Genomic DNA, 23849 nt, shown 5'->3' on the forward strand with positions numbered 1-23849 from the left:
TATATATCAGTAATAAATATATACTTTATAATAATATGTATTTTATAATATATACTTTATAATAAATATATACACATATAAATGTATTTACATTTATATATGTAGCTATATATGGAATGAACGCGTTTATCTATATATTTTTTTATTTATTTATATTTTAAATGTAGGTTTAATCCTTGCTGCCTCCATTCAATAATCCTCGGGCCGGTCCCGGGTGCCGGGAGGATGGACCCGGATTCCCGGGGGTCCTCAGCATCCCTCGCTTTGGGCGCAGCAGCGCGGCCGGGGCCACCCGAGAGCTGCTTCCCGGCACTGCCGCATCCCTGAAAAACAGCGAAAACAAGAAATAAACTAAAAGAAAATTTAAAAAAAAAAAAAAAAAAAAATATATATATATATGTCCCGCCGGGGCGGCGGGAGGGAAGGGGTTAAGGCCGGCAGCCGGCGGAGGGAGCGGAGCCGCTGGATGGAGACGTTAAGAAGCGGCGCCCGGCAGCGGCTGCGGGCAGAGCCGAGCGGCAGCCGCCGGGCCGGGCTGGGCTCTCCTCGGCCGGCACCGGCAGCACCGGAACCTCCCCCGGGCGGTACCGGCACCGTCAGAGTCCCCCGGCAGCGGGGCCGGGCCGCGGGCAGCGCCCGGAGCCCCCCCGGCCCCGCCGCTCCCGGATGGAGGCAGCGAGGGATGGATGGAGCGAGGGATGGAGCGGCGGCGGCGGCGGCCGGGAGCAGGGCCCGGGGACGGTGAGGAGGAGGAGGCGGGGGAGGAAAAAGGGCTCGGGGGAGGGGGCAGAGGAGCTGCCGGTGCGGGGAGAGCATTGAAACCGGGGTTAAGGGATAAAAAAAAAAAAAAGCAAAAAAAAAGCCCAAATTAACAACCGAAAAAAATAAGAGGAGAAAACAAACAACACCACCCCCACTCCCCAGATCCCCTGCGCAAAATAAAATTTTTTAAAAAGGACCAGGGAGCTCCGCGAGCGGGGGTCGGCAGGAGCCCGGCCCGCCGGGAATTGCGCCTGGGAAGCGGCGGCTGCGGGAACTTGGGGGGCAGCGGGTCCCCCCCCGGCTCTGCGGGAGTTGATGGCTCCCGCCTCATCCCGGCAGGGATTTTTCGCTGGTTTCCGCTGGTTTGGGAAGGGTTTTGCTTCGCTGAGGGAGCTAGGCAGGAGAGAGCTCTCCTCATCCTCATCCTCATCCTCCTTCCCAGACTTTGTGCAGGAACGTCTCCGCCGGGGAAATAAGGAACATAAGGGAACGTAATCCTGCCAGAAGCCTCTCCCCTGTTTATTTTCCTCTTCCCACATCCATGCTGGCAACTTGGGGGAATAATTTAACATAAAGATGAGCAGGGAGAGCAGAGGCAGTTGCAGAACGGCGTGAAGGTAACCTTGAGCTGAGCCCTGTAAACCCCGGCCTCCGTCAAGGCAGGATTAAAGAAACTTTCCTGGCAATCCAGAGCTGGGAATCCCAGCCTGGCCCTGGGAATTACAGCCCCGGGGTGCCCCTACCCTGCCTGGCCCTGGCCCACTGCACCTGCTCATCTGGTGAGTGCTGTATCCTTCCTTCCTCTGGGAATTTAGCTGGGAATTATCCTTCATGAGGGGCTGTCCCTTCCCTGGCCTTAGCAAAGAGCTCTCCTTTGGAACATCCAAAGCTGTTGAGCTCCAGGGGCTCCTCCAAGACAGGATTTGTTAGCATTTGTTAGGTTTTTTAGTGTATATTATTATATTATAGATATTACTAGCAATTATTGTGGTTTTGTACAGATTATATTACATCTATTTAATATACTATTAGCAGACACTATGGTTTTATATTTATTATTCTATTTTCTATACTATTAGCCCCTACCATGGTTTTTATATACATTACATTATAATATTCCACATATTATTAGCAGGTATTAGGCCCAAGGAGAATTCCCCAGGGAGTTTTGCTCTGGTTTTTGGGATGCCTTTCCCAAATCCTGGTGCTGAAAGACCCAAGTCCAGCTGCAGCATCAGGGCTGCAGGTGCCTGGGTCCAGTGAGGCTCATCCATGTGAATATCCCTGTCCTTTAGGGTCCTTGATGTTTGGGATGCTGGCAGATGGGAGCCCCTGATTCCCCAAGGGGATTTGGGGATGGATTTTTCCTCCCAGATAAAAGCTTCATTCTTCCTGGGGGATCTTTTCCCCGTGGGCAGCTGGGCCAAGCCTCAGCAGCTCCAGGCTCCCACCCAGAGTCACAATTCCCATGGCTGAGGCAGGATCCAGGAGCGTTCAACACCATCCCCAGCTCAGTCCAGATCCTGGGAAAAATCTCTGCTTTTCCCACCCCCCTTGGACCAGCAGGGACCCACTGAGCAGAGCAGGCAGCTCTGGGATGGGAATTTGTCCCTCCCAATGTGTTGGCTCTCTCTGGAGCCAGGAGCCCCTCCTGGGGCTGGGGAAGGAGTGTGGGACAGGAGGATCTGCCCCAGGCTGAGGGATGAGCCTGCAGCATCCATGGGAATGGCAGATCCCTCCCTGGATGAGGGGAAAGAAAGGAATCAGCTCTCCTGGGGAAGGAGGTTTTGAGGGAAGTGTTGCACGAAATCCTCCTTCTCACTCCATTAATGTCTGTGGGCTGTGCAAGGCATTGTCTGCTGCTGGAAAAGCTCGTTAGTTAATTGCCCCAGTGCTGCTGTAATCCCAGATTAACGAGGGCTGAGGCGAATCTCCATGGAGCAGACCTGAGCGTGGGATTTGTGGGGAGATTGGATTCTGCTCTTCCCTACCTGGGCAGCCCTTGGGGGCTGCATCCTGGGCTGGATGTGCTGGGTGCTCCCATGGGAAGAGGTTTTTGTGGGGCTGAGCTGCACCCACGAGGGGTCGCTTCCCAAATCCCCCCCGATGGTCCCCATGGATCCCACAGGGATGGGATTTAGGCATGTCCAGCTGGGTGCACCTGGATTTCCCTTGGGACAATCTCCTTTTGGTGTTTCTTATCACCTCCCTATGAATCCTGGAGCCAGGACTGGGCTCTGGTGCTCCAAACCTCGGGATGAAACCCTTTGGCTGCTGCTGTTCCTCCTCGTTAAGCACAAGGAGGGAAACAGCAGCATCCCGGCTTTCCCTGGAATCAGAAGCTGTCAGCTCGGGATGTGCTGGCAGCTGCAGCTCAGGAATGCTTCCCCACAGCCACAGGGACGTGCAGGCGACCATGGATGGAGTGGGCAGAGGATTTGGGGAGGATGAGCAGCGCAGGGAGGGCCGTGCATCCCCCGGGGGTGGCTCCAGCCCCGGCGCTGCCTCTGGAAAAGTCCATCCCGTGTGTCCTAAACCTCCTGCTCCTCCGGGATTCAGGCAGCTCCGTCTGGGGGGAGCTTTGCTGAGCCAGCAGCTGGCTGGGATCCAGCTGTGCTTCCCTGGGGAACAGCCCCGGCCTTCCTCCCGCCCCCCTCCTCCTCCTCCTCCTCCCGGCTCCCTCCCTGGGATGCACGTCCCGGCTCCCCAAGCCTGATTGAAAACCGTGCCTGGATTTTGCAGGCTGGGCATGAAACCCCCCCGAACGCGAGACATGAAAACTGCTTAGGTTAAAGCCTGACACAGACACTCAGCGTCCTCCGAAGGAATTACATCACCTTTTCCAAGGGCTTGAGTGTCGGGAGGGTGGGAAGGAATGGGAGAGGGAGTCTGGGAGCATCCCTGGGTGTCGCTGAGACCCCGCAGTCTGGGGTGGCCTCTCCAAATACCACCGTGTGTGTCACCCAAAAATAGGGAATTAACGGGGAAGTGGAGGTTTCTCAGCCTTGGATGCAGGGATGGGGCTGATGCCGGCAGCAGGAATGCCCAGGGAGGGATGCTGGAAGCTGGCAGGGATGTGCTGGGGGAAGGTTGGGATCCTGCACCCAAATTTAATGACCCTGATCCCAAAGGAGGGAGTTTCCTGCTCCTTCCACAGCCCCACCCCAAACACCCGGGGCAGATGGGATAATGCTGCTGGAGAGAACTGGATCACCCACACCCCCGGGGTTGCTGCAGATTAATTAATTAATGAAAATCATAACGAAGCTGGGAGGGGAACAGCGAGTCCCACAGCTGGATCCCTGCTGTGCCACCTCATTTCCATCATCCCACATTCCCTGGCCCCTCTCCCTGCCCCAGTCTCTGCAATCCATGGCGATTTCCTCCCCTATTTCCTTCCCTGCCTTCGGCAGTGCCGGGTGCTTTTTAAATGATTCATGACTTAAACCATTTTTCTTTATGAGCTGCTTTTCACACTTGTGAGGGGAATTCAGCCTCCAAGAACCTGGAACTGGCTTTGATGGAATTGTGGGTGGAGGAGCAGAATGTGAAGTAAAAACTCCCCATTTTCAGCTCCACTTGGGCCATTGTGGAGGAGAATACCCAGGGAAAGGAGCAGAGCCATGGAGATGGGATTACCTGGGAATTAGTGGCCTGGAGGGAACAACATTTCTTCGCTTCTGGGGGCTGGAGCAGCCTCCTCATCCCAGCTGGGATTGGTTTTGGGAGTGTCTCACCTGTCCTAGAGCAAATTCCCACCACCATCATGGTGATCCCATCCCGTGCCAGCCCATGGATGTGGGGTTTGGGCAGGAATCGGCATCCTCAAGGTGGGGATCAGCATCCCTTGGGCAGGAATCAGCATCCTCAGGGTGGGGATCAGCATCCTTTGGGCAGGAATCAGCATCCTCAGGGTGGGGATCAGCATCCCTTGGGCAGGAATCAGCATCCTCAGGGTGGGGATCAGCATCCCTTGGGCAGGAACCAGCATCCCTCAGGTCGAGGTCTGGGAATTTGCAATGCCAGGCAGCTCAATGTCATAATTAAAAATGGGGTTAAGCTTCCTTAAATAACTTGATTAAGCAAAATTGCCTTTCTGGGCCAGGCTGCAGGCCCTGGGCTCATGCAGCTCTGTCCAGTGATTGGAACAAGCCAGGGCAGGATCCATCCTGATGTTCCTGGGTTTATTTATAGCTCAGCCCTGGCAGAAACGGGGCTGGTGCCCTGTGGGCTCTGTCCTCTGGAGAGCACAGGGAGCACTGAGAGGAGCTTGTGCAATTAGCACGACCTCATTTCAGAGGAGCCTTTTAGACCTTAATCAATTAGTCTGGGGCAACCCCCAAATGGATCCTGGATCTGGATCCCTCTGGATCTCGGTGCCTCATGCCCTGGGAAAGTGCTGAGGGCACCAATAAATCTCCAGAATATTTCAAAATCAGTTTTCATCCATAAGCAAAACCATCTCCTTAATTCCAGTCCAAACTCCTCCGTGGATTCCCAGCAAGGAGGAGGATTTGCAAACCCCACAAAATGGAAATCCCCCACAAAAACCCACCAGCAGATGGGCAAATCCTGCCCTGGATCTTCAAACTGAGCCAATAATTCCCTAAGGAGAGGTTTTTCCTTTGCATCTCTGGCTGGTTTGGCCTGTGGAGGGGATTTAGTGGCTCCACAGGGAAGCCCAGGCCTGGGAAGTGTCTCACCCTTGAGGATGAGGATCTGATCCCAGTGCAGCTTCCTGGGATGAGTCTGGAAGCTGCTGACTCAGCTGCTTTTAAGGCTTCCCCAGCGTAGAGGAGGCACGAATCCATTTCTCAGCAGAATGAAGGCAGAGAGAAGCTGAACAAATAAACTTGGCTTTCGTTTGAGGGCGACTGACAGCTCCCTGTGCTCGGCTGGCCCCTGGGAGAGGCGCTGGAAGGTTCTGGATGCTCCAGGTCTGCCCTGCTGGGATGGGATAACCCTGGTTTATCTCAGCTTCATTCCCAGCCACAATGGGGTTTAAATTCAGCCCCATGCATCTCATTTGCTGCTTCCTTAACAGGTGGAAAAGGGTGAAAATCCATTTCCATGGGGCTGGAAAAGAGGATGGGCAGCTCCACCTGGAATTTGGGCTGCCCAAACTCCGCCTGGGCAGCAATTCCAGGCTGGCACTGGGGCATGGAGGCTTTGAGGGATGGCAGTGCCCAGGGTGCCCAGTGTCACTGGGGGTTTGTGCTGGTGTCCCTGTTTGGTGCTAGGGAGGATGTGGAGCTGCAGGAGCTGCTCTGGGATGGAGGCACACGGGGATTTCTGGTGGTCCCTGCACCCAGGTCGGTGGCTTTTAGTGACAGCATGTCCAGGGAACCTCCATGCCCCGTGTCCCACAAATCCTGCACCCCGTGGATTGGGCTCTTTTACCCCATCCCCTGTGTCCTTCCCTGCAATTCCAGGCTTGGCAGAGGCATTCCAGCATTCCCAGGGTGCCCAGGGGGGCGCAGAACCTGCTGTCCCCACGTCCTGTGGCGTGGGACTGAGGTCAGGCCCTGCGTCACAGCCCTCCCGTGGGGTCACCCCGCTGATGTCACCGCCCCTCTGCTTGCCAGCCCTATTCTCTCCCCGTCCCTGTGATAAGAAATGTTAATGAGGGGGTGAAATTGGATATTCCCGCGGCCTTCTCCTCCTAATGGAATTCTGGTGGTGGTTAATTTGCTGGTTTTAATGGGCCCTTTGTTCTCCCGGCCGGGGGGGAGCCACGTGAGGGTGTTTGGGAGGTGGCGCCTGAACCTTGGGGCTCAATAATTGCAGAGCAATTTGAAGACAAGCCCCAAATCCATAATTGATGGGCCCTTCACTCATCCCGCTCCCGCCACTCCCGGACCTGTTCCCACCTCTCCAGGCGCAGAGGGATGGATAAACCTGGGTAAAGCTGGCAAATTATCGAGGATTTCCTCACCCTGGGGACAGCTGACACCGCTCAGGGAGGTGGGTTGGATGTGATGCTGAGCCGGGTATCCCGGGGCTGGGATGAGGATTTTGGCTCCGGGTGGGATTATGCTGAGGCAGAGCTGGGTGTTCCATTGATGGATGAGGATTTTGGCTCCTGGTGGGATTATGCTGAGGCAGAGCCGGGTGTCCCATTGATGGATGAGGATTTTGGCTCCTGGTGGGATTATACTGAGGCAGAGCCGGGTGTCCCATTGATGGATGAGGATTTTGGCTCCTGGTGGGAGTGTGGTGATGGATGTAGGCAGGGAACCATTCCCCGGTCCCAGCTGGCCCCACATCCTGGGAAACCGCTGAGCTTTGGCTCTGGAGGGGCAGGGAGGGATTCCCCAACCCTGGCACTGCCAGCCGGGGGGGATTCTCCCAACGCTGCAGCTCCCGGGGCTGGATCCCTCCCCTGGGATGCTGCAGGGGGCTGGATCACAGCGGGTCGTACCTGAGCGGGGGCTGGCAGGTAATTCCCTGTTGGATAATTCCCTCTGTTCCCTGCTCCCTAGCAGTTTTCCATCCAAGCAGCCGAGGGGAGGCCAGGCTGAGGCCGCTGCATTGCGCTGGCTGGGGACTGTCCCCGTTTGCTTCATTAGCTTGGATGGCAAAGTGTGTCACCACTGTCCCCCGGCCATGCCGCGGGCTGCGCTGGCACCGAGCACAGCGGGGTCGGGGACAGGATGGGACCCCTGGGGACACCGTGGCGGTGGCGGTGGAGACCAGGGGTGGCCACTCCTTCACCCCAGCGCTGCTGCACGGGGTGGATCCATCCTTAAAGCCCAGAGAGCGCTGGTGGGAGGCAGGGAATGGAGCTCTCGGTGGTTCCTGCAGCCCTCAGCTCCCGATACCGCCTGTCCCAGCTGATACTGGGAGCGCTGGTGTCCGTACTGGGAGCACTGGTGCCGGCCCCCCCTGCCGCCCCCGGGAGCCCGGAGCCGAGCCCATTATCTGCTCCAGACAATTAGCAGAAGCATTAATGGAATATATGCAAATGCGCAGTAATTGACCTGTGACTCCGCAGTTCATGATGGAGAAGGATGAGCTCCAGATGGCTTAATGAGAGTAATTTAAGCCCCTTCTTTATATTCTGTGCCAGAGCCTGGCAGCGCCCAGGGAGGGGAGGAGGGGAGGTGGCCCTGGGGACACTGGGGAGCAGGGACAGCCCTGGGGACGCTCCCTTTGCTCCCCAAACCACCCCGAACCCAGCTCCCATCGCAACCTCGGAAAGGAGGATTTGTTCTGGAGACGGGAGAGCCAGAATTCCTGGTCAGGGAGTGCAGGGGAGCAGCCAAACACCCCCGGGACCACCGGGCTGGGGGCTGCTCTGCCAGCATGACCATGGTGGTGCCACGTCCATGGAAAACCCAAACTGCTGCTACTCCGAGGTTACTCAGCCTTTACTCCAGCTGTGTTGGGGAGGGCTGGTTAGGGGTTGTGCCCTTCCACTGCTCTGCCCCAGCCTCTCCAGCCCTGAGCTCCACAAAATTCCCGTGGCAGAGCCGGAGGTATCTGAATAACCACTCTGGGAAACCAAATTAAAATATTGATGTATAATTCATGCCATATGTTCCACCAATATTTTTTATTTAATCAACTGAAGACAGATGGCAGGAACATAGAGGCCATTAAACTAATGGCACTTTGTCTTTCCATTTATTTCCGTCTCCTTTCCTAAAATAAGAGGAGACCGTGACAGGCAGCACACCCTGGGCACTCGGATGTGTCAGCAGGGGCATTTCCCACGTGGCATTTTCCCAGAAAAGGCTGGAGCAAATCTTCCATAGCTGGGGGGGTTGGAAGGAGAGAAATCCAGCTGGATTTATAGGGCAATCCATCCTGGTGGGGCTGGAGGGGACTGTCCCATCTCTGCCCTTCCCGTGCCAAGGGCCACCAGGGATGGTCCTGGTGCTCCTGGGACAGCACCATCCTGGTGGCAGGGTGGGAATGCCACCAGGGGATGCTCCTGGATGGAAGATAGAGGATGTCATGGCAATCTCCAGTCCCTGGGGACATGAGGAGCTGGAGGGACGCCCAGCAACATCGTGCTCCTGCCCCTGTGGGATGCTGGAATATTGACTGGGATATCCATGCACTGCCCATGCATGGATTTCACTTGGGCTCTGCTGCTGCAGAGATGTTTGGATCTCGGGGTGCAATGTGTGTGTGTGTGCACAGCTCATCCTCCTGAGGGTGAAATTGTGTGAAACTGGAAATTTTCCCTGTCCCAGAGCCAGCCTGGAGCACCTCTCCTGCACGACAAGGCAGAGACGTGCAGGCTCTGGGATTTGGGCTCACCCCACCAGCACCGCTCCCACTGCACCCAGTTACCCACCTGCGAGAGGTGGGACTGCCCCTCCTCGGGGCTGGAAGGTGATGAAGACCACAGGTGGCCTTCCTCACGGCCTGGAGGGACGGGGCCACCATCCTCCCGTGTCCCGGGACGCTTTCCTGAGTGCGCCTCTCTCTCTCTTTGACTTGCAGGTGGAGATTTCTTGCCCTGGGAGTGAGCTGAAAGAGGTTTCCTTACACAAAGGCTCCCAGGCAGCATTCCAGGCTCCAGGCGCGTCCAGGCACCTTCCATTCTTTGTCTGAAAGGGCAGCGGGGCCGTTCCCATTCCAGCGATGCCTGACGGGGCCGGTGCCGCCGGGAGCGAGGAGCTGCGGCAGCTGATCGGCTTTCAAATCACCTCCAAACCTCGATTTCCTTAACATGATCCCTCCATCAGCGCAGTCGCCGGGGCACAGCCGGGCAGGAGAATAACCCGGGGCTGGAGGTGACAGCCAGCGCTGGAACACCCCGGCCACCACGCGGGGACTCAAAATCCACCTTCCCCAGCACTCCAAGACTTTTTTAGGGTCGGGCAACGGCTTTGCACGACCTCGCCCCGCAGCCCTCACCCCATTTGCTCGCCGGGATTCACCTCCAGGCCAGGCGGGATAATCCCATCCTCGGAGCATCCCCGGAGCCGCAGAGCAGCTTCCCCGCGGCGCCGGCTGCCGGGGAAGGGATGAAGACGCTATGGCCAAGCTTTTGCTGAAACTCCAGCGGTATTTTCGGCGCAAACCCGTGCGTTTCTTCACTCTGCTGGCTCTGTACCTGGCGGCGGGGAGCTTGGTTTTCCTGCACTCCGGTTTCTCCGGGGAGCCCACGGTGCCGGGGAGCCCTCGCAGCCCCGCGGCCGCCGAGGGGCCGGGGCTGCCCTACCTGGGGGTGATGCAGCTCAGCCGCGGCTTCAAGGCGGCGGCCACGATGCCGGCGGGGGGCCGACGACACGGGCCCTGGTTCAAAAGCACCTCCAAGGAGCCGTCGGACAGGGGAAAATCCCGGGAAAACGGCGGCCCCCGGAGCCGGGCGCTCCGGGGCAGGAGCGGCCGCGAGAAGGAGGAGGACAGAGGTGGGTCCCTGCTTCTGCCTCTCCATGGGGGCATCACGAGTTGGGGAAGTGGTGTCTGGGCTAGACAGGACCACAATTCCCGCCCAGGAAATGTGTAATTATTTATTTGTTTATTTTTTAATTTATAAACCACATGCACGCGCTGCTGGAGCACCGAGGTTTTCTTCCCCCATCCCACGGGGATGCTCTGGGGAGCAGCATCCCACTCTGGAGAACACCAGCCCAGAGAATATTTCCAGAAGGATCTTCTCCCTCCTTCTTTCCTCTCCTCCCTCCCCAAGTGCCAATAATGTGCTTTTATTTTTCCATCTTCACTCTTTCCCCCTGGTGCATCACTGAGCCCCCCCTAGCTGTTACAGGCGATTTTGGGGGTGGCAGCTGTGCCCCATCTTCCTCCCACCCTTTGGCTCTGCCAGGGGCCAAATTCAGTTTTCATTCTGTTGGCCTGAATCAACCCAAAGTCCAGGTTTGTGTGGGTGTTGTGTCGAGGCAGGGGCTGGCTGTGATTCCCATGGAAGTGCAGACAGGGCTGGGCTGTGGCCCCTGGAGCCAGGAGATCCCTGCCTGGCTGGGGTCTTGTCAAGTGGATTCATTATTAATGATCAAAGATAAGAAAATGGAATGATTCCCATTGATTTTTAAAATGGCATTTACTTATCCTGAAGGCAGCCACAGCTGTGCATTCTGTGGGATTTGGGTGGCTGGACTCCAGCAGGAAACCCCAAACCCACAGCAAAATGGGGCTTTCCCAGGGGTCCAGGCTTGATCCCCCCAACCTGGGCTGCTCCCAGGGCATGGAGGGCTCCTCCTCCTCCTCCTCCAGCAGGACGTGGTTTGCTCATTCCAGGAATGATGCACGGTCCAGGCATGGAAGCCAAAGGAAAAGTGCTGCTCACAGGATTTTGTCCTGCTAAAAGGAGCTGAAGGGGTTCCCTCATTGTGACCCCGCTCTGAGGGGTCTCTGGGGTGTTTTGGTCTCTCTCTTAATGCAAACTGACTTCAGTGCAGCCTCAGCAGATGGTCCCTGAGCCCAGGCTGTCTGTCTCTATAAGGACCCCAAGCAGTGCCCGTGTCCCAGGCCATATGTGCCAGGTGCTCCAAGATTAACCTCATCCAGCACTGCCAGCAGGGATGGGATGCTGGGCTTGGGATTCCTGGGTTTATCTGCTCCCAGCTGCTCTGGGAATATTTTTTTCCCCTTGGAGCATCTTGGCTGCTCCTGAGTGGGATGGTGTGGAGAGAAATTCAGCACTTGAGGAATCTCACGTGCCCGGTGTTCCTGGTGTGGCTGGCAGAGCTGCCCTCGCTTCCCTGCTCCTCTGGAGCACTGGGATATCTGGCAGGAACAGGTGGATTTAATGGTGTTGGTAATTAAGTGGGGACAGCTTAACGAGGTGGTTGTGGAGGCTCTGCCACGTGAAATCATTCCAGAGGGAATTCTGCTCCAAAAATCAGCTCTGGTTTAGAGCGTGATGTGCAGCTCCCTCCTCTTCCTCCTCTTCCTCCCTCTCTCAGCAGTGTCAGGTGAAGGTGTAGGTGGAGAACAGCCCTGCCTGCCAGGGAATGGCCTCATCCCCATGGGCATGCAAATCCCTGTGGGAAGGGGCATCTCCTGCCTCCAGCCAGGGTGGATTTTTAGGCAGTGAAGCCAAGGGAAGCAGGAACAGACCCCAACCCTCAGCCACATCCATCTCTGGTGCCTTCCTGGACAAGCCCAGCCATTCCCACCTGTGATACACAACCAAGCAGTTCCATGAGGATGCAGGGAGCAGCCACCCCAGGCAGGGAGCTGGAGCCATCCCTGTATCCCCAGCACTGGGAAAAATGGGGTGCTTGGGGAATTTAATGGCAATCACTGGGCGGACGTGTGTGTCTGCTCACAGCTGTGTTTCCAACAGGCTCCAAAATTCCTCCTGGAGGTGCCCACCTCTCCCTACAAACTGCCAGTCCCCCTTCTCTCATGTCCTTGTCTGTCCCTAATTATTCCAGCTGGCCTCCCAATAAGTGGCAGCACGCATATGTCAGGAGCACTGGGTTGAAGGTAATGCACATCAGTCACTGGATCTGTGCGAATGTCTGGAGCCATCCCACACCCACTGGAATCCTCTGACCTGCCAGGACCTGCTCATCCCTGTGGGAATGCTGTGTGGAATGACTGGGAGTGATGGCTCTGCTAGTTGGAGTTACCTGGGACATTTCTCTCCATCTTCCTCCTCTTTGGCCTCCAGGCTGGCTTGGGAAGGTGGCTCCAGCACTGGTGGGGTCTGTGCTGTGCTGGGATAATTGGGAATGGGGGGGTCTGTGCCACCATGGATGGGGTGAGGTGGCTCAGGAACCCCACGGAGGTGTGGAAAGCAGGGGGGAGGCGAAAAGTGTTATCCCAGAGTGTGGCTTGGAATTGGAGTGGCACAGTGAAAGAAATTCCTTCCTGTGAGGATGGGCAGGCTACGGCACAGGGCGCCCAGAGAAGCTGTGGCTGAAACTGTCCAAGGCCAGGCTGGACAGGGCTTGGAGCACTCTGGGATAGTGGAAGGTGCCCCTGCCTGGTTTGGACCCAGAGTTTCCAAGGCAAACAAACAGGGAATGCTGCTGCACATCCCTATTCAGGAAAAAACCCAAGCGGGGTGGGATCAGGGAGGTGTGACCCTGTCCCCTGTGTGTCCCCAGCCCAGTACATCGGCTGCTACGAGGACAACACCCGGCAGAGGACCCTGCGCGGGATGTCCTTCTTCGACTACAAGAAGATGACGGTGTTCCGCTGCCAGGACAACTGCGCCGAGAGGTGGGGACAGGGACAGGGCCTCCATGAATCCCAGCACCCCATCTCCAGCAATCCTTTCCCGCCATCTCCATGAATCCCTGCACACTGTCCCTCCCAATCCCTGCACACCAGCTCCAGCAATCCTTTCCCACCATCTCCATGAATCCCTGCACACTGTCCCTCTCAATTCCTGCACACCAGCTCCATCGATCTTTTCCCACCACCTCCATGAATACCATCAATCCTTTCATAGGATAGGATGGGATAGGATAGGATGGGATATTTTCAGTGGCAAGTGCCCCTAAAGGATCATTAACCCAAAAACCTCCCATTAACTGGGAGGCACTGCTGATCCCAGCACTGGCCATAAGCAGGAATGCGGAATGGAATGGAATGGAATGGAATTATCTGATATTATATTATATGATGGATTAGGATATGATAGGAAAATAGGGTAGGATAGGAGATAGAATGGAGTGTAGTAACAGGATAGAACAGACTAGGAAAGAATAAGGATAGGATAGGAAAGAATTGCAGAATGGGATGGAATATTGGATAGGATAGGATAGGATAGGATAGGATAGGATAGGATAGGATAGGATAGGAAAGACTTGCAGAATGGGATGGAATAATGGATAGGATAGGATAGGATAGGATAGGATAGGGTAGGGTAGGATAGGATAGGATCGGATATTTTCAGTTGGAAGTGCCCTAAAAGGATCATTAGCCCAAAAACAAATCCCTGGGATGCACTGCTGATCCCAGCACTGGCCATAAGCAGGAATGCTCCATGGAATGGAATGGATAGGATAGGGTAGGGTAGGATAGGATAGGATCGGATATTTTCAGTTGGAAGTGCCCTAAAAGGATCACTAACCCAAGAAGGAATCCCCGGGGTGCGCTGCTGATCCCAGAAGAGCAGCAATGCTCCTCCCAACTCCCCTGGAGCCGGGGGGGATGTGCTGAGACCCCGTTTCCCCTGGGCAGGGGGTACCTGTACGCGGGGCTGGAATTCGGGGCCGAGTGCTACTGCGGGCACAAGATCCAGGCATCCAACGCCAGCGAGTCCGAGTGCAACATGGAGTGCAAGGGAGAGCGGAGCAACACCTGCGGCGGGATCAACCGGCTCTCCATCTACCGCCTGGAGCTGGCCCAGGAATCCGCCCGCAGGTGTAAGTTGGGGGCTGGCCCCAGCTCAGCCCTGGGATGGGGGGGAATTCTCTTGGTGCTGGAGGGGTGATCCTGGCCTTCCCGAGCCAGGTTGTGGCTCCGTGGAGGTTTTTGGAGAGCGGTTCTTGAGTCCTGGGGTGGTTTTGCTGCTGCAAACATCAGGAATCTCCTTGTGGGGAATGCTGCTGGCTGGGGTTGGGTGGAATGAGGAGCCTCAAGGACTCCTGCTGGGATTCAGGGAATTTTGGGAGGCTTTGGGTGGAGGTTTCTTTCCCCATGGCCGAACAGGACCATCAGTGTCTCCTGCGTGTGCTGCAGGATGAAGGATGTGTGGGAATTCCAGGCAAGGCTGAGGGTGCTCCCTTGTTTGGCTCCCAATTAGGCAGCTCTATAATCACCCACATTCCCTGCTCACCTTTCCTCATATCCAAGGAATGGGAAAGAGGATGGCAACAACCAGGAATGCACAAGGGGCTGAGGGTTCCAAGGACCAGGGATGGGATTCCAGGCCTGACCAAACCTGGCCCTGCTTTCCTCCCTGGCCCTGCCCCTGCTCGATCCCTGGGATCATGGAGCTGATAAAAAGAGCCAGGAAAATAAAATATCCCTGGCTTTGCCTCTGGGGTTTTGCTCTGATTGTGACTGCACTGCTGGAGGGGCCAGGAGCCGCTGGAGCAGTTGGGAATGCCGTGTCACACAGAGTGGCAGCAGTGTCATTTTTGGAGTGTCACTGGGGCCTGTCTCTGTCTCTCTCTCTCCCAGATGGAAGCGCGATATTCCGGGGGTGCTTCCGCCGGCCGGAAAACGTCTCCATCGCCCTGCCCGCCAGCCAGCTCATGCTCAACATGTCCGTGGATAAATGTGTGGATTTCTGCACAGAGAAGGTACTAGGATAAACTCCTCTTCTTCTTTGTTTCCATCATCATCATCATCAGAGTCACACCGGGAGATCTGAACCCAGTTTAGGAACATCATTTATCAAAAAAAGGGATAAATGGATTTGTGTCCCTGCCACGGGAGGGAGTGGAGCCAGCAGCAGCCCTGGGAGAGTTTGGGAATGAGCATCCCAGAATCAGAGTTTAGGTTGGAAGAGACATTTAAAGGAGCCTCATGGGGTCCTGCTCTGTCCAGGGGTCTCATCCTGGGGCACGGTGCCTCTGAGCAGGGGGGAAAGGTTGGGAACTGATGGAGGGTGGATGCTTGAGTGGGCTGGAAGGATGCTGGAAGTGGTCTGGAATGATGCTGGGATTGGAAGGATGCTGGAAATGGTCTGGAATGATGCTTGAAATAGGTTGGAAGGATGCTGGCAATAAGGCAGATGATGCTGGAACTGGAAGGATGCTGGAAAGGGCTGGAAGGAGGCTGGAATGGGATGGAATGGGCTAGAACAACACTAGAATTGTCTGGAAGGATGCTGGAATTGGAAGAATGGTGGAATGGTCTGGAAGAATGCTGGAAATGGGCTGGAAGGATGTTAGAAATAAGGTGAAAGATGCTGGAGTTGGAAGGATGCTGGAATGGTCTGGAATGGTGCTGGAAATGGAAGGATGCTGGAATGGTCTGGAATGACGCTGGGATGATTGGAAGGATGCTGGAAATGGTCTGAAATGGTGCTGGGATTGGAATGATGCTGGAATGGTCTGGAAGGACATTGGAGTGATGCTGTAATGGTCTGGAAGGGTGCTGGAATGTTCTGGAAGGATGTTGGAATTGGAATGATGCTGGAATGGTCTGGAAGGGCGTTGGAGTGATGCTGTAATGGTCTGGAAGGGTGCTGGAATGTTCTGGAATGTTCTGGAAGGATGCTACAGACCACTCCGCGCTGCCTGGCAAGGGCGGGCGCAGGGGCGCGAAGGCCCTGCCGCGGCTGGGGGGCGGTGCCAGCGCCGTTCCCTCTGCCCATCCCGGCAGGAATTCCCGCTGGCAGCGCTGGCGGGCACCACGTGCCGCTGCGGATTCCCCAGCACGCTGTTCCCGCTGCACGAGCGCGAGGACGAGCAGCTCTGCGCCCACAAATGCGCCGCCGAGGAGTTCGAGAGCTGCGGCTCCGCCGACTTCCTGCTGGTCTACCAGACACAAGTGCAGGGTGAGCTTCTCCCCCCCCCCAAAAAAATGAATTTTCGTTCTCCTTCTGAGGATGAAAATGCATTATAAAGGTCAAAATTCCCATCGGGTTAAAAATGATGGGAATTTTGAGTGAGTAGAAGGGTGTGACCGTGTTCACAGGGGCCCGAGGATGAGGGGAGAGACAAGGATCTGACTCCATGTTTCAGAAGGCTTGATTTATTATTTTATGATATATATTATATTAAAACTATACTAAAATAATAGAAGAAAGGATTTCATCAGAAGGCTGGCTAAGAATAGAATAAGAAGGAATGATAACAAAGGCTTGTGGCTCAGACTCTCAGTCCAAGCCAGCTGGGCTGTGATTGGCCATTAATTAGAAACAACCACATGAGACCAATCCCAGATGCACCTGTTGCATTCCACAGCAGCAGATAACCATTGTTCACATTTTGTTCCTGAGGCCTCTCAGCTTCTCAGGAGAAAAAAATCCTAAGGAAAGGATTTTTCAGAAAATGTGTCTGTGACAGAAGGGAGACTTCTACTCACTCACCTTCTTCCCTATGGCACTGTTCGTATCGTGATCTATCCTGCAATTTGCAGCATGATTTGCCTCAAACCCTTACATCACCAAATTCCTCACTTGCCTACTATTTTTCCTAATTGCAATACTCATCCTAATCCTTGCCAACAAACCTCAGTGTGAGGATCCCATTAAAAATGAGCGGGTTTTAATTCCCCTGGGAAATCAGCGCTCCCCTGGTGAGCTGTGGCTGCTGCCTGGCTCAGCTGCAGGGCACAGCAGATTCTGCCTCTGGCAGGATTCCTCCTTCCCAGGGTTTCCCCACCTCTCTGTGATCCCATGGGAGTCTGCTATCCAGACATGCTCCAGGGAAAAAAGTGGGGTGGAAAAAGGCTGTGACCAGGCAGAACATTCCCGAGAGAGCAGTGAGCCAGGGAAGCACTGGGAGAAAGGAAAACCATTCCTGGGAGAGGAAAGGGCTGAAGGGAGCAAGTGAGGACCGAAATTCTGGTGGTTTTGGGTCAGTCTTGTCACAATCCTTTGGTGTTTGGGGCTGTGCTGGAAATGCTGTTCATTGATTCATCCAAAAAGCAGGAGCGTTTCTTGGCACAGGAATCCCTGTTAGTCACTCTTCCCTAAGCACGCAGAGCTGGGAATGACAGAGAACTCTTGGGAAAAATCCTCTTAGGACTTTTTGGGTGTTTGGGACTCTTTGAGGTGTCCAGAACCCTTTGGGATGTCCCTCTAAGCCTTAGGCAGGGCCCCTATTCCCGGCCCAGCCCCTTCCCCAAGGTTTTCCCGGGAGAGGCGGCGTTTCCTCAGACATCCCAGTGGGACAAGCAGATTTCCGTGACACATTCCTGACGTGTCTCCCTGCAGACAACCGCTGCATGGACAGGAGGTTCCTGCCCAGCCGTGCCAAGCAGTTGGTGGCCCTGGCCAGTTTCCCTGGAGCTGGGAACACCTGGGCCCGGCACCTGATCGAGTTGGCCACCGGCTTCTACACCGGCAGCTACTACTTTGATGGCTCCCTGTACAACAAAGGTGAGGGGAGGGCACTCCTGGGCTGCCACCCCAGCTGGGGACAGTCCTGGTGACATCCCCGGGGCTGCAGGAAGGGCGGAGCAGGGCTGGGTGTGAGCGCTGCTGCTCCATGGGGTGGTTTGGGGTGGAGTGTCCTGGTGAGGGAACTCCTCCCTGGGAGGGTGGGGAGGTCCTGGCAGGGACCAGCCCAGAGAAGCTGTGGCTGCTCCATCCCTGGGAGTGCCCAAGGCCAGGCTGGACAGGGCTTGGAGCAACCTGGGGTAGTGGAAGGTGTCCCTTTCCAAGGAGGTCGGAATGAGAGGAGCTGTAAGGTCCTCTGCAGCCCAAAGCATTTGGGGATTCTGGTTCTAATAACCCACCCCATTCCCAGCTCCCCCAGTCTAGAACCACTCACAACAGTTTCACCTGGACACCTTGAAGGTTTCTCCTGTCGCTCCTTCACTTTTTGTGGCTTTGAGAGGAAATTCTCCGTCCCTGCTCAGCTGTGGTGGAGTTGGGATCTGTATCTGTGCCATGTGGTTGGTGGGGTCTGTACCCAGACTATTCCCTAAATTTTCCTGACATTCCTTCCCAATTCCTGCCAAATCCAGCCTTGCAGGAGGGAGATGCTCAGTGAGGGAGCACTGTCCCAGCCCCCAGGGTGCAGCAGCATCCCAGGGAAGGCAGCAGCAGCGGGAAAAGCCTTGGCTGGGTTTTGCTGAGCCACACGAGCGTGGGCTCCGTGTTCATTCCCTGTTGGAGGGGGCCAGGAGGTATCCAGGCAACCAGCAGATTTATCCACTGCTGAGAGCCAATTACACCTCTCTAATTGATGGAATACAGCTCCTTCCAGCTTATCCCCCTCTCCAGGTGCATTCCAGGGGCTGGGATTGATGCTGGCTCAGCCCCATGCTCAGTGCAGGGTCCCCTCTCTGGACCCCCCACGGCATCACCCCCACCTTGGGCTGATGTGCAGCCCCACAGGCACAAGGATTTCCCCTTCTTTATTTATTAGAGGTCTCTTCCAACCTCATTATTCTGTGATTCTGTGATTACTGGGAGAGGTTTCAGCTGTGCTCAGGGAGGTTATAGCCATTAAATCTGCCCTTGACCCCTCAGAACAGGCACAAGAACTGAGTGTGGCCAGGGAGATGTCACCCTGAGAGGCCCCTGTTCCTGTGAGCCACCCACTCATCAATTTTATGAGACTCATAACATGGGAAAATAAATGATTTCCATCTGGGAGAGGGATGCAAATCCTCCTTCACGCCCCAGCTGCTTTCATCATCCAACTGGATTTTGCAACCTGATATCCCTGTGATGCTCCCTTTCATGGAACCCTGGGATCCTTTGGGTTGGAAAAGCCTTCTGAGGCTGAATCCAACTGATCCCCCAGCACTGCCAAGGCCACCACATCCCCAAGTGCCACATCCACACGGCATTTAAATCCCTGCAGGGATGGGAGCTCCATCACTGCCCCGGGCAGCTGTGCCAGGGATTGATCATCTTTTGGGTGGGGATATTTTCTTTTATATCTCATCCAAACCTTGCCAGCACAGCCTGAGGTCATTTCCTTTAATCCTGGTTTCCAGGTTTTAATCCTGGTTAATTTCCTTTAATGTCTGGTTTCCCCTGGGAGCAGAGCCCAACTCCCCCTGGCTGTCCCCTCCTGTCAGGGATTTGTGCAGACCCAGAAGGTCCCCCCTGAGCCTCCTCTTCCCCAGGCTGAGCCCCTTTCCCAGCTCCCTGTTACTCCCACTAATCCCAGCTCTATCCGGGCAGGATTCAAGGGCGAGCGGGACCACTGGAGGAGTGGGAGGACCATTTGCATCAAGACCCACGAGAGCGGGCAGAAGGAGATCGAGTCCTTCGACTCTGCCATCCTCCTCATCCGCAACCCCTACAAGGCCCTGATGGCCGAGTTCAACCGCAAGTACGGGGGGCACATCGGCTTCGCCGCCCACGCCCACTGGAAGGGCAAAGGTAGGGCAGGGAACCCTCTGGGAATTGCCTGGGAAAGCCCAGCAGAGCAGGAGTTGGGTGTGCATGGGGGAAATTTTGGGCTGTGCCACCATTCTGGGGACACTTCTTGGTGTAAGCGTCGCCTCTTGGTTGTGGGTTCCTGTGTTGGGTGGGATAAGAGGGGAAGGGATGGAACAGGACAGCAGGACCAGGCAGGGATGGGCATCTCCTGTCCCCAGCCCATCCCTGTGGTTTCCAGGTGTTATTTCCATGTGTCCAGCTGCTCCCCAGCCACCACCTTTCCCACGCACAGGCGCGTGCCAGAGGCTGCTTAATTACAGCAATTTCTAAATTGCTGTTGTGGGATTGACTTCATTGGAAAGAGTTAAAATGTTTAGCTTGATTGAACATCTGCTACCCTTAATTCCGAGTTTATTTAAGGGGAGCTTTGGCTGCTGTGGCTGGGATGTGCCTGGATTTCGTTATCTCCATGTGCTCACAGTGCTGGGCACAGCCCAGCCCTGCTCTCCCCATCCCATAAAACCAGCGGGGTGTGGTGTCACCCACTTCCTCAGCCAGTGTCTCTGGGCTGGCACTGTCCTCACTGAGGTGGCACAGAGCCTCTTGGTTGATTTTTTCCCCCATCCATTTGTGGATAGAGCCAGGATTGGTATCCCAGCATCACAGGGAGCCTCCTGAGCCTTCCCAATCCCAACTCCCTCCCCAGCCTGTCCCAGGCTTCGTGTCTGGGAGGGGACCATGCTAGCACAGCCTTGTTTGGATGCACTTCAAATACATCACCAAATTCTTTCCAGAGGATGTGTGGAGTAATTAGGGTTAATTGTCAGGTTAATTAACCACTACTGGGAAAGATTGAGATTTTCCATTGCATGGTTGGGGACCCCATTCCCAGCTGGAGAGGCTCCTGAACATGGAGCTTGAGGGTCCCATTCCCAGCCTTCCCTGCAGCCCAGCTCTCCAAATTATTTTCTTCTCCCAAGAACTAATTTTGGGGCAAATTTGGGAAAAAAACCCCCAGGCCCTCTCTCCAGCCTCGCCCCCAGTGCTGAGGGGGTGTTTTCCCATTTCTCCCAGCCCATTCCCAGCCCTGCAGAGGCCAAACCCCTGTTTGGTTCCGTGGCATTAATTTTACAACGTCCCTGGAGCGGCTCCAAAGCAAAGTTTTATGTGCTGTGATTACACAAGGTGAATTGTCCTGGATCTGTTTAATGGAACACATCCTGTGGTTAACGATTCCTCAGGGAATTTAACCCAGTCCAGCTGTTAATCAGGCCTTGGTTTTGTGGGGAGGACACGAGGAGGAGGGAGATGCCTGGAGCTTTAATGCAGCGCTGCCAGGAGAGAGGCGGCTGATTATCGGTGTCTCATCATCCCTCTCACCACCTGATTTGAATGGCAGGATCAATTAGCCAGAAGGTTAATTGAGATGTTCCCGCAGGGATAGGAGAGGACACAGGGAACATCCACTCACATCTGTTGGAACCCTGGATGCTGAGAATTTTAAACTTTCTGTGCCGAAAGGCACAGACCCCCAAGAGAACACTGCATTTGACCCGGGGCTTCCAAAATTGATTAACAGCACTGGGATTATGGGTGTGGAGTTGGTTAGAAGTGTGTGAAAAAACTTAGATTTGGGGATTTAGTATATGGTGATATATGGGAGTCAAGATGGAGGATTTTGGGCGTGGGTTAGATGTCTTTTTTGCACCTTCTTCTTCAGGAATCTGGGTCGTTTTCTTCTCGGAGTCTCTGTGGTCAAGATGACCCCGAGGTGTTAGAAAGTCTCTTTTCCCAGCCCTGAGATCAAAGAAGGAGTCAGGATTCTTTGGCTGTGGTTTTCAAAGTTGTTTATTTTCTGTTTTCTGTAACATTCCTGTTCTGACCTGCTGAGGTCTGTCTAGCAAGTCAGTCCGTGGCACACTGACCGCCTTCAGGACGGTGTTATCTTTTTATACTAAAAACTTCCTGTACATTATTTACCATTATAATTTTCCAATACCTATCACCTATATTAGAGAGTTTGTCTCTAAAGCAATCCAAAAGTGCCACCATTACAGCAGAAGATGGAGGCTAAGAAGAAGAAGGAGAAAGGCTGGGCACGCCCAGATTCCTTCATCTTGCCTCCTGAACCCCTATTCTAAAACCCCCAAAATTCTACATTTTTCAATCTGTGATAAATTCACTATCACTCTACTCAAATTCCTGTGGCTTGTACATCTTCCTACAAAGCTGGTAGTTTTTTCCATGGGTTAAAATCAAAGGCACAGGTGTCTTTGACTCCATGCCAAGGTCTCCAAGCCCCCTGCCAGGGTCCCGAGTCCTCCAGGGCAGCCAGAGGAATGTCCTGGGCTCCAACATTTTCTCTAACTGGCTGAAATCCCAACACACATCCCCTTCTCCTTTTTTTTTCCCCCCAGAATGGCCGGAATTCGTGGCCAATTATGCCCCTTGGTGGGCAACCCACACTCTGGACTGGCTGCGCTACGGCAAGAAGGTGCTGGTGGTGCACTTCGAGGACCTCAAACGCGACCTCTTCGTGCAGCTGCAGAGGATGGTGGCCCTGCTGGGTGTCACGGCCTGTGAGGACAGGCTGCTGTGTGTGGAGGGACAGAAGGATGGCAACTTCAAGCGCTCGGGGCTGAGGAAGCTGGAGTACGACCCCTACACGGCCGAGATGAGGAAGGCCATCAGCGGCTACATCCGCACCGTGGACGCCGCCCTGAAGCTCCGCAACCTCTCGGGGGTCCCTGAGGATTATTACCCCAGATGATGGTGACCACAGCGGGGGGATGGTGCCCAGGGGTGGCTCTGTCCTCCCAGATTCTGCCTAATTCCACCCAGTGGGTGGCTCCTCTTTTAACCCTCCATGTGCTGCTGTAGCTGTCGGTCACTCCCTGCATGAGCCGCCGCAGGTCCCCAGCCGCTGCTGAGCTTTTTTTTTTGGCCAACCTGGGGACACGGGTGCCCTCCCTGCTTCCCTCGGGGTCCCCTGCTCCTGTTCTGGCTGCCCCAGCCCTCCTGGGAAGGGCAGTGGGATGTTTGTGTCCCCTCATGCTCTCCTGGGGACATCGAGCTGCTCAGGCTCTGGTGTACCCAGAGCTGAGCTCCTTGGGGTGGGTGTCCCCAAAATCCCAGCCCTGCAAGGATTCCACTTGTCCTTGGATGGAATCTTCAGCCTTCCCAAGGGAGGATGGACCAAGGGTGTGGCACTCTCGCGGATCCTGCCTGAGGTTATGGGATGGCAAGGCCATGCTGTGCAATGTCCCCAGACCTGGTGGCCCATGGAGCCATCCTGTGGCTCCCTGAGGATTCCCTGGAATTCCCCAGCCACAGCACCAGGCAAAGTTGCTGCTCCAGCCCTTGCGGGGGCCCATGACCCCCACCAGTGCGGCTCCAGCTGGAAGCTCCCCTTCCTTGTGGATGCAGCTCCAGAGGGGGAAGATTTCCCTGGAGCTGCTGGGACCCACGAGCTCATCCAGGCCTTGTTTCAGAGCCCGTGAGCCAGATCATCCCCTCGGGAGCATTTCTGGGGGGCCAGGAGCAGTTTAGGGGAATAGGAGCAGGGTCCACACTGCACCCAACCCCCGTGGGGAGCAAACCCTGGGGCTGAGCTTTGGGCTGTCCCAAAGCCAAACCAAAGGATCCCACACACCGGGAATGTGCCCATTTCCCGGCTGGCTTTGTGCACAGCTGCATGTGGTCCCTGGCTGTCCCCTCATCCCATGCCACCCTCCCTATCCTGGCTTTGTCCCAAACGAGCTCCCCAAAGCTCCCAACCCGCAAAACCCCTTGGATGTAGGTGCAAAAGCCATATATTGTACGCAGCCTTTTCTAGAGTTGGAGATTCACCAGTTGGCTTTTAACTCTTGATCCTGATAGAAATGCAGGCACAGGTCGAATCCAGAGACCCTGCTTGGTCTCTATTCCAAGAGAGAAGAAAACCCCCTGGAGAAAAAAGGAGAATTTCAATAAAAATCTATTTTTCTAATGTGTGTGTGGAGCAGAGCTGGGCTGCTCCTTGTTTTTTTCTTTTTGAAGGAGGTGGGGGATTGCGATCAGAGGGAGCAGCTGCCCCATTTTTAACTCTTTTTAACTCTTTTTTAACTCTTTAACTCTTCCCTTGACACACAGCTGGAGGTTCTTTTGGGATTCATGGCAGTGGGATTGGAGCTGAGCCCACTTTTCTTTGCTC

At 55.1% G+C, this 23849-nt stretch overlaps 1 protein-coding gene across 2 annotated transcripts; it reads left to right on the top strand.

Annotated features, from left to right (window-relative positions):
• The first annotated feature begins 456 nt into the window (after window positions 1-456).
• Window positions 457-23645, top strand: WSCD2 (WSC domain containing 2). Of its 2 annotated transcripts, none has more exons than XM_071445179.1 (9): window positions 457-741; window positions 9217-10130; window positions 12798-12912; window positions 13879-14063; window positions 14824-14945; window positions 15973-16147; window positions 17531-17695; window positions 19457-19657; window positions 22075-23645. In XM_071445179.1, the coding sequence occupies exons 2-9, from the start codon at window positions 9755-9757 to the stop codon at window positions 22425-22427; spliced, it is 1692 nt and encodes a 563-aa protein (XP_071301280.1). In that variant the 5' UTR covers window positions 457-741; window positions 9217-9754; the 3' UTR covers window positions 22428-23645. The 2 variants fall into 2 exon arrangements, with proteins under 2 accessions (XP_071301280.1, XP_071301281.1); XM_071445180.1 differs by lacking the exon at window positions 457-741 and adding an exon at window positions 1392-1541.
• The last annotated feature ends 204 nt before the right edge of the window (window positions 23646-23849 follow it).

Source organism: Agelaius tricolor, unplaced genomic scaffold (assembly GCF_023055355.1).
Source record: "Agelaius tricolor isolate 1412-34295 unplaced genomic scaffold, bAgeTri1.0.p SCAF_20, whole genome shotgun sequence".
Lineage (NCBI taxonomy): Eukaryota > Metazoa > Chordata > Aves > Passeriformes > Icteridae > Agelaius > Agelaius tricolor.